The sequence below is a fragment of the Lactuca serriola genome, chromosome 7 (genome assembly GCF_051521515.1).
Source record: "Lactuca serriola cultivar US96UC23 chromosome 7, Lser_US96UC23_V15, whole genome shotgun sequence".
NCBI lineage: Eukaryota > Viridiplantae > Streptophyta > Magnoliopsida > Asterales > Asteraceae > Lactuca > Lactuca serriola.
Genome location: NC_136414.1, coordinates 198,019,864 through 198,030,845, shown reverse-complemented (window position 1 = coordinate 198,030,845; position 10,982 = coordinate 198,019,864). Strand labels below are relative to the sequence as shown.

General features: G+C 32.5%; 1 protein-coding gene across 1 annotated transcript; it reads right to left on the bottom strand.

Moving 5' to 3' along the window:
- Positions 1 to 205: 205 nt before the first annotated feature.
- On the bottom strand, positions 206 to 9,887 carry LOC145061498 (putative LRR receptor-like serine/threonine-protein kinase At1g56140). The gene is made up of 23 exons (XM_079008987.1): positions 9,691 to 9,887; positions 7,378 to 7,573; positions 7,183 to 7,254; positions 7,006 to 7,077; positions 6,812 to 6,883; positions 6,624 to 6,695; positions 6,466 to 6,537; positions 6,301 to 6,372; positions 6,124 to 6,195; positions 5,972 to 6,037; positions 5,817 to 5,888; positions 5,636 to 5,707; positions 5,472 to 5,537; positions 5,323 to 5,388; positions 5,132 to 5,220; positions 4,478 to 4,845; positions 4,179 to 4,377; positions 3,913 to 4,086; positions 3,701 to 3,819; positions 2,242 to 2,452; positions 1,919 to 2,150; positions 1,089 to 1,239; positions 206 to 957 (listed from the first exon to the last, which is right to left on the bottom strand). The coding sequence occupies exons 1-23, from the start codon at positions 9,779 to 9,781 to the stop codon at positions 550 to 552; spliced, it is 3,084 nt and encodes a 1,027-aa protein (XP_078865113.1). The 5' UTR covers positions 9,782 to 9,887; the 3' UTR covers positions 206 to 549.
- Between the last annotated feature and the right edge of the window lie 1,095 nt (positions 9,888 to 10,982).

Here is a 10,982-nt window from a genome sequence, read left to right as displayed (position 1 = left end):
CAAGCATTTACTATAATAGTACTAAAATGTGATTAGAGAACCGATACAAAAACTTTGTAGGGAAAAAGTTGAAGATACAAACTAACTGACCAAATGATACCAATAGCACTCTACTCTATTTGACATTCTTATGTTTCACAAAATTGCCGCAAATGGTCTTTGAGTTTCACAAAAATATAGAAATGGTCTCTTTCCAATAGCTGAATTATAGAAATGGTCCTTGTGTTTCACAAAATTACATAAATTGTCCCTTTCAATAGTAGAAAGACAGAAATGGTCGATGTGTTTCATAAAATTACATAGATGGTCCCTGCCTAATAGCAAAATAACAAAAATGCTCCTAGTGTTTCACAAAATTATAAAAATGGTCCCTACCTAATAGAAAATTTACAGAAATTATCCATGTGTTTCACATAACTTATAGAAACGGTCCCCGTGTCGAAAATACATGTTTAATAAACCCGCGGGCCATCCACAAGTTAAAGTCTAAATCACAGGATTTTACATATTTATATATACCATGAAGGGCATTTAGGTAATTAATCAACATCACCTACCTTCTCCGATAATATCATGAAGCATGGGTCGGGAAACATCATGTGGCGAAAGTAGTGATGGTGAAACAGTCGAGTTACTCGTACTTGCGACACCATCACTAGTACCCGTAGTTGTAGTTGTAGTTGTAGTTGAAGCTGAAGTTGGAACCGCACTCTTAAAAGTTGTAGCATCATTAAATTTGAAACCGGTCAAGTACTCGGGCCGAGTAATTTCACCACTTGCTTCAACATCACCTGAAATCATGGCCACCACACGCGACATTGATGGTCGATATGTTGGTGAAGTTTGTGTGCATAAAAGGGCAACTCTTATTACTCTTTTCACTTCGTTTTCGTCAAATTCAGACAATTCTTCATCCACTAACTCGAGTTCACGGTTCGCTTCATGTAGGTTCCATGCCTGAAATCATGCCAGAGTTAACACTCAATAGTTGGTTGCGATTTTATGACATTAACCCTTTTTATAAAATTCAAGAAGAAGAAGAAGAAGAAGAAGATGATGATGATGATGATGATGATGATGAAACATACCCATTCAAGAAGATATATTCTCTCATCATCCAAACTTGAATCAGAATTGGGCCTTCCGCTGACAATCTCTAAAGCCACAACTCCAAACCCAAACACATCAGCCTTTTCCGTGAGGTGTCCACGCATTGCATACTCTGGCGCCAGATACCCACTACATATTAAATCAATAAGACTTGGTCAACTTATCATTTTTTTTTAACACTAGCTGACTTTTGCAATTTTGGTACCAAAAAGTTCTTTGGGAATTGTGGTCCTCAAATTTATTTGAGGTTCTTGTGATTCAAGTAAAATGACTAATTATTGTCCCCTAGAAAAGTTAAATTTTGCGAATTTGATCCTTAAAATATAGTCGTGGGTAAATTACATTTTTGGTCCATGATTCTAGCTGATTTTTAAACTTTCGTTTTATAATGTTTTTGGTCCCTGTTTCAAGTAAAATAATTGTAACTTTGGGACCAAAATTGCAAAATACGCTATAATTGGGGACCAAAATAGCCATTTTACTTGGAACAGGGACCAAAAACGTTACAAGAATCTCAAATAAGGACTAAAACCACAAGAGAAAACTTTCGGGGACCAAAATTGCAAAAATCAGCAAGTACACTCCGGAACCAAAAATGTAATTTTCAAAAAGTCGGTTACTTTACATAATTGGTTCGTAAGTATAGCTGATTTTTGCAGTTTTGGTCTCAAAAGAGCATGGACCAAAAATGTTACAAAAACCTCAAATAAGGACTAAAGCTGAAAAAATCATCTATACTCAAGGATAAAAAAATATATATGTTATTTACTATTTTTCAAAATAGAATAAATTAAATAATTAATCTTACATTGTGCCTGCAACACGAGTACTCATATGTGTTTTCTTGTCATCATAAAGTTTGGCCAAACCAAAATCTGATATCTTAGGGGTCAAATCGGAATCAAGTAATACATTGCTAGACTTCACATCTCGATGTATAATTCGTATGCGTGATTCCTCATGGAGATACGAGAGACCGCGTGCTAACCCCATGCATATTTCAAAACGGGTAGACCATGTAAGTGACAATTTTTTCCTTCCTACATCATAGACCAAAAAATGTAACATTACCGCATTAATTAAACTTTAGTACTTTATAATTGATGTCTAAAAATATGTAACTTTTTATACCAAATAATGCTTGATCGAGACTCTTGTTTTCAAGATACTCGTAGACAAGAAGACGTTTCTCTCCATCGATGCAGCATCCGTAGAGTTTCACGAGGTTACGGTGTTGGACTGCAGATATTGTGGCAATTTCTGCAACAAATTGGGACTTGCCTTGGTGTGAGGCTATGGAGAGTTGTTTCACAGCTATTACCCTTCCATCATCAAGTGTTCCCTGTTTATCATCAAAGAGATTTTTAAGCTAGTGTTTGCCTGTTTGAAATGGTGAAATCATTCACTCCATTGGAATGAAAAAGACCTCTATGTTTTGTGTGAATGAATGGAATGAACCAGTTTTGAAGGAATGTGGATATATGTGAATGTGATTCCTTTCATTCCCTAGATAGGGTTCTTTTTTTTCTTATTAATTCCATCATGGACCGGAAAGAAGAATTGCAATATAATCCATACTTTATTGAAATAAACATTTTTTTTTAATTTTATTTTATTATTAACTATATTATACCTTTATTTGTAGAAATAACTTACTGTAGCTTACTGGGAGTTTTCTATGAGCTTTAATTATGTTTAATTTTTTTTACATAAAAGTTCAATAATTACAATTACAAAAGTAAATTACATTTTTGGTCCCTGAGTATCGCTGATCCTTGGGATTTTGGGTCCCAAAAAGTACATATGCAATTTTGGTCCTTATTTTAGGTATTTCTAACGTTTTAGTCCCTGTTTGAAGTAAAGTGACTATATTTTTGAGACCAAAATTGCAATTATCTAAGCTTATGTACAAGGATCAAAAATAGTCATTTTACTTTTTTTTTTTGAAGTCATTTTACTTGGAATTACAAGAACCTGATGTAAGGACCAAATTGCAAAAATCAGCACTCAAGAACCAAAAACAGTAATTTATTCTAATTACAATATGGATAATTACAAAATGACCAAAATGGGTGGTGTCGTCACCAACTGACCACTTTTTGAACACTTACCACAAAATAACCATATATCTACCAAAATGCGCTTTGCAATATACTTTTTGAAATCGCTTTATAAATAGTAACCCTTACAAAAACCTTTGACTTTTTTTTTCTTTGCGAAATTCTATTGGGCAATTCATAAAGCAATTTTGCAAAATCATTGTTGCAAAGCTGGTGGTTATTGCGTGATAACTGTTCAAAAGGTAATCATTTCATGATAGGGCACAACCCATTTTGGTCATTTTAGTGATTATTCCTTGAGATAATTTCTATAGAGTAGCGTTAAAATTAAAAGTCGTATTTACACATAATATAAAAAATCATATGAAAATTCATTTGATTTATAAAAGCCAACCAAACATGAGCATGGAATCATTTAATCACTCTCGTTCCATTACCCTGTCTGTTCCATTCTTTTGTCATTCCATTGGGGAATTCCAGTTTAAAAACCAAAAATTAAATTCTTGATTAAAAAAGAGAGTATAAATTACCTTGTAAACAGGTCCAAAACCACCTTCCCCAAGCTTATTTGCAGGACTAAAATCATCTGTTGCATCTCTCAAGTCTCCATAACCAAAAGTATAAGGCTTCGTGTCGATTCCCAGGAACTCTGCAAATTAGCAAATGTTATAAAGAAGCTCAAAGGGAAAACAATGGAAAACATTATTCATCTATGTCATAAAGAAAGATTCAAGAAAATCACCTTCATCATAATTGTCATCATTATTCTTCTTTTTCCTTCGCTGACGAAGAATATACAGGGCTAATAACACCAAAAAGCTCACAACTACAATCGGAACCAAAATCCCTACAATCAAACCGGTATTATTCTTCTTCTTGTTGGAAGGTGGATTGTTGCTCACAGTAGGGACGAAATCTGTAAAAAAAACAAGTAAAGGGGGTTGTCTTGTCATATTGTCAATCAAGAGCAAAAAGTTAAGAAAAAACAATTTCATGAAAGAATTTTACTTGGTGTAGCACTGATTGCTGAGATAAGAGGTCCAAAATCTCCTTGAGTAGGTACACAACAAGTCCCTTTTCCAGTCCATAATAGATGAATCTCAAGGTAGTTATTTAAAACCTCAACTGTCACTTCCTTTGAAACAGGACTAAACGAAGCCCCCCCTGCTTCCCTTTTAATATTAAAATCTTGAAAAACCCGGTTTCCCTGAAAAAAATAAAATAAAACAGATTTTCACCACCCATGTAACAAGGTTGACCATTAAGTTCGTTAAATCAAAAAGAAACAGCTAACACAGATAACAGACCTGGACATAAATGTCAAATACGCGCCTTCCAAGGCTTCTCCAAGTGGAACCATCTTCTATTGCAAGCTCTGCAAACCGGAGATTTACAGTGTAGTTGCCATTCTCAAGGCCTAAACCATAATATCTTAAAGATCCAGCAGAGAGTCTTGCTGTTTGGAAAAGTTCTGAATCTAAAGTGTTTGTGAATTGGCGTAGAGCGAAGGCTGTGTATCTCGGATTGTCTCTTCGTCCCACATTGCTGACACCCCACCTCCTTTCGGGAGTCAAATAGTATGTTGCGGGCCCCAGTTGTTCGTTATCTTGCTCATGGACTAATTGACTTGAGGATGTAATTTGTGGGCCACCACAATTGATTCCAAAGTCGCTATCTGTAAGTGTAAACCAACATCAAAACGGTACTCCACAAATCAAGTTATATTAAATTACATAATTGGTACCCGAGTATAGTTGATTTTTGCAACTTTTGTCCCAAAAAGTTCTCTTACAATTTGGTCCTTACTTCAGGTTCTTGTGAGGTTTCTGTTACCTGACTACAACTAATTTTTGCAGTTTTTGTCCCAAAAATATAGTGGGACCAAAAAGCTTACAAAAACCTCGAATAGGAACCAAAAATGTAATTAATAACAAAGAGAAAGTTGATGTGGTTTTGCTTACATATTGGTGATCCACGGTTACAAGGGAAACCACTTTGGAGACAATTCAATGCTGAATTGTTTAAAGTGAAGTTGTTCACAACTATGTTACTGCATTTACACACATTAAAAATGTGATATTAGCTTTAAAAACCATGATGGAAAATAACTTTGAAAGAAAAAAAATACAAATCAGATTTTAAAAGCACGTACACTTGTAAAGTTTGGTTATTGGCCCAAGAAGGAAGTGTCCCAGATAGTTGATTGTATGACAAATCACTGCCAACAGAATATTGTATGGAAAATTATTAAGAAATAAAAAATCATTTTTTTTCTCATCTAACTAGCCTACAATCACTTACATATTGCTCAGAGTTCTGCTCTTTTCATTGGGAAGAGTGCCAGTTAAACTGTTGTTTCCAAGAAACCTAAAAATTATGACATGTAAATTTGGTCAATATCTACATTTATTGACCAAATTGTAGGCAAAATATTATTTATAATAGAAGGAGAAAATGTGTATTACAAGAAGGACAATTGGCTCAAGTTGAACAACCCTGCTGGAATAGGCCCACTCAAATTGTTAAAACTCAAATCCCTGAAAGTAGAAACCCAATTGGAGAGATTTTCTTTATTAGTTTATATATTCATATTACGAAAGTAAATCATTATAATCAGATAATTCAGTTTCAATTCAGACTACTTACAGTTGTGTCAAGTTTACATATTCTCCAATATCACTTGGAATAGAGCCAGAAATTCTGTTATTCCTCAACATTCTGCAAGAATTGCCCTCTCATTATATTTTATCTTCAGCAAAATCAATATATTTACTTAAGAAAGATCAAATATATATACTCACAGAACATTGAGGGACTTCAAATCCCTAATGAAATCCAGAGTTCCATTAGATAAACCACTTATCCTCCTGTAACAATATAGAAAACAAATTAAAAGATCAAAATAGCAACTTGCAAAGTATAATAATCAATTATAAATAAAATAAAGGCTTACAGGTCCTGTAAAAGGGTCAGATTAGAAAATGAAGGTGGTATTGAACCTTCAAAAGAATTCCCCTCAAACCTCCTATAGGAACATCAAACATAAATTATATTTAAAAAGTTCATAGTGAAAAGCATGTAAATAATTATACAGTGAAAAGCATGTAAATAATCTAAATGCTTTGCTTACAAGGATCGTAACTGTGACCAATTTCCTATAAAGCTTGGTATTCTGCCTGTGAAATTATTATCAGAAGCCCATCTGTGAATTCATTATGAAAAAGAAAAGTGTCAAAATTATTATATGATGGATGAAGTACAACTTTGAAACATGATTAAAGATAAATGCAATTACACTGTCTGCATGTTCCGTAAATTAGCAAATGAAGGAGGTATTTCACCACCAACTCCAGCACTATCAATGTAACTGACAAAATGAACATGCATGAAGATGATATTTAGATTATTTAATCAATGGAACTCGTTACATATCATAATCATCAATGTTCTTACATTTGATCTAATAATCTTAAATTTCCAAGTTCAGATGGCAGGGAACCATTAAAATTATTTGTGCCAAATCCCCTGCAACATAAAAAATATATATAGAAATAGAATACAAAATTGTAAACAACAAAGAATTAAACAGAAGAAGATGTTGCTTGATGGAAGAAATACAAACAAAACAGGAAGAAATATACAGTGATCTAAGATCAGTAAGCTGCCCTAGCTCTGGTGGAACCTGCCCTGATAAAGCATTGATACCGATAGTCCTATAAAAAAGTTTCAAATCATCAATATATAACTTATAAATCTGAATCTCAGATGTATTCTTACAAATGTAGAGGTCAAAATGGTCATTTGAGTTTAAATTATCATAAAATGGATGGCTTACATGTACTGCATACGAGTTAGATTGCCAATGGAAGGTGACAAAGGACCTGTCAAGTAGTTCTGTGCCAAATTACTGTAGCAAATAATTGATTATTTAGTAGAAATACAAGACGGGAAAAGTATTACTCAAGAAAGTTAAAAGTAAAGCATATAAGTGAAGAAATAGCAGAATACATACAGATTTGTAAGGTATCTCAAAGTCCAGAGTCCTTCGGGGATCGGGCCCACAGCGTCCATTGCATAAACTTTTCTGATGAATTACGGGGAAACGATGATTGTTAAAAGATAAACAGAATGCATATAATAAGTAACAATTGAAGTGGCCAAAAGACAGATGCTCTAAAGTTCATTCAGACATGACAGAAGCACTTACAGTCGGGTGATGTGGCAAGCAGTGGCATTCGGGATATTACAGTCGCATTTGATGGCGGGATTGTAACCCTGGGAATCGAAGTCGGTGGTGTCAACAGCAGCGCCGCTGCATAATTCTCCGCTTATGTTCCATCCCATCGCTGTTACTGCACTTTCTGCTATTCCCCATTGGCTGAACATTGCATTTATAACTCGCGCTGAAACACCAGTTTTCTTCAGTTTCATTCAACATCGAGTTCTTAACTATGGTACTAGTAATCATATTCTTCAATTAACAAAATCGACAACTTAATTCAACAGTGACACAGTCGTGATCTTGATTTTGATCTTCATTTCCAAACCTAATGGCCACAATCTCAGTTTTTCGTATAAACGACCAGCATTTGCTCGTTCAAGCGGGAAAAAGAGAACGGAATATGACGACATATAAGTCGGTGGATACATGTTTCACAAATTGTCAAATACAACCCTTTACTTTTAGTTAAATATGAAAAGCCCCCATATTTTGATATTTATCCTTTTTCTCCTCCTAACAAATTCCCAATGCCAAGTAAGGTTTTGAATTTATTTATAAAGAGTTTTAACGATAGGTTATATAAAAACTAAAATAATTTATATTTAGAAAATAATGGATTTCAATTAACTTCTATAAATGTTGATTATTGTCATTAATATAATTATAAATCATCTAATCCTTTAACATGAGGTTAATGTTCAAAAAAATTTAAAGAATTACCCAATATGTTCTATTTTATCTGTTGTAGATTATTTCAAGATACATATTAGAAAAGTTCTTACGTTTTCAATATTTTACCTTAAAAATAGTTTTTAATATATTTTGCAGAAAAGTTATTATAACATCTTTTGCAGAACAATTATTGGTAATTTGAATTATTTATTTTTTGTCATTATTTACCTATTAAACAGTTGCATTCTACAAATGTTTACATGGATGTAATTAGTCTTGTCAAAAAAGACTAGTCCAAAATAGTCCCCTAACAAACAACATCTAGACGAGTCCAAAATAGCTGAAAACAATCCAAAATAGTCAATAATATATACCCTATGTTGGTTAAAAATTATTGTAATTTAATAGGTAAATAATGACTTAAATAAAAAAATTACCATGGTTTTGGTAATGCCTTTTCAAGTAACAGACTAAAAATGTATGAGCTTATGTGAAATTTGTATTATTTCTACTGTTCAATTATGTTTTTCGAAATAGTCAAATGCACCATTTTTAACACCATTTATATTATGCAAATTACATCCATTTTGTACAAGTTGCATCGACACAACTCACATGGCACAAGCCATAAACTTTTAATCCCACCCCACCCCACCCCACGCCACGTCCCCACCCCACCCCACCCCACATGTAGAATTGGGTATACAAATGCTGTCAGAGATTTATAATAATTGTAAAACATTATTTTAATCTAGGAAAAAAAATCATATAAGATAATTCAAAAATGTACAACACAATCTTCCAAACGTTGTAATCTACAAAAGTTTGCGACAGTAGAATTAGTACAGCGGGTGGGCTCGGCCAAAATAAATGGAGTGGGTTCCGTTGATATGTACAAATATTTTTATTTTTTTAATTCTAAAAAAAACTATTAATCTGTCAAAAACAATTGTTAATAACTTAATATCATGTATTCGCAATAACAATTTAATCTCTTAAAGTAAATAATTTATAATACTGTATGCATTAATGTTTTTTTATCTAAATCATTTTTTATTTTACTCAACCAATTTTATAAATTAAAACGTAACTAATATTTTTATTTATATGCATAATACAATGGCTCCTGAGAAAACTTTACTTAACAAAATTAAAATCAATAGTAGCTCGATTCATGACCTGATGCTATTATGACCGAACTTGATTCGAGAATTGAATAGCGCATAAGTATTAATCAAAAATCATGTTCTATTAAATCAATAATATGCTTAAAACCAACAATTTCAAGGTGAATTGAGGCTCGAATGACTCGATATAAGCTTTACATATACATTAACATCTGTTATTGCATAAGGTCGCGAAAGATACATAAGAATTGTAACAAATTTCAGTTCGAATAATTGAATTAAAGCTGGATTTGTTAGGGCATCTAATCATTAATATCTTTGAATTCAATGAACACGTAACCTTAAATCAAAATCTGAATAAAGAAGAGAACGAATTTCTCTCTCACCAACAAACACACACACGGCAGAAAGGAGAAGCAGCCATGCAAAATCGGAGATCATAACTTAATCGCATGGAGAATGAGAGCATAAAATAACACACACAAGGATGACGTAATACCTTCAGCTGGATCGGTGATGTTTTGAGCTCGAGTTATGGCGACAGTTATCGTCAAGCAAAAGCACATGCACAACCACGACCGTGATGTCATCGTTCAAATCTTGTTGCCTCTGCTGCCACCGTCTCCGGCCGTCGTTGTTTCCGTTCACAATATCATGAATTCACATCATATATATACGATGTATACAGTGGAAGCAGACTTTTCTTCTTCCAAGTTGAGAGTTGTCACATCTCATTATATAAAACTCTCCACTATTTTAATAATTATTATCCTAAATGTTGTTTTGTGATAAAAGTTTACAAAAAGATAATGTTTATAATATAACTCTAAGATATAAATTATTGTTATTTGAAGCTGTTATAATCAATTCGATGATTCTAAAAGTTTTATAATTATAATTATTTAATAAATTAACTAGTAAATAAAGAATAAAGAACTATACTTTATATTTAAATTTTATGTCATATGTTTATGAGTTATATATTTATATTTCTCCTAAAAATATATCTAAAAGTGTCTAAAAATAGTATAGAACATGTTCCGAAGTGCATTTTGAAATGGTTATATAATATAATATGTAATAAAGAGAATATAATATATGTAATAAAGAGAATCTATAACCAATTGCTCAGTTGCAATATCCAATGGTGCATGAGACGGTTTTTACTTTTTTTTTATAGATTTGATAAATTACTGGAAAAAAAAAGTAAAAACTATTTTTGAAATTACTGGAAAAAATAATCCTACCAACCTTTTTACTATCCTTTTAATTCTTAAAATTTTAATTATTTGACTCGTAGATAGATAATTATAAATAAAATTAGGTTAATATCAAAACGACACAAAACCTGATTATTAAGAATTTAAGTTGTTTAAAATTGCTTATTTATTTTTATAAGTTTCGTATTTAATGTAGAGATGTAATAATTAGAACTTTTATATATGAAATAGTTTTTAATTTAAATATTTCAGTAAAAATAATCCAACTTGGTTAAATAGGAAGCCGTGGTCCATTGACCTGTCAGGCCGTCATGCCTCCGCACTTGAGAGGTGCCAAAATTTCGATGTATATTGACTAAAACGCCTATATGCATTACTATTCACTAATAAAACTTGATTAAAAGAGCCAATGTCAAAAGTTTAGAGGGCAAAAGTTGAAGTTACAAATTAGTTGACCAAATGATACCAACACTAAGCCACACAAATTGACATCTTTATAGTCAATAGCCGAAAGAGAATTTCAATTTTAAGGTTTGAGGGGTTAATCGGTAATATTCCAAGTTAAAACCAT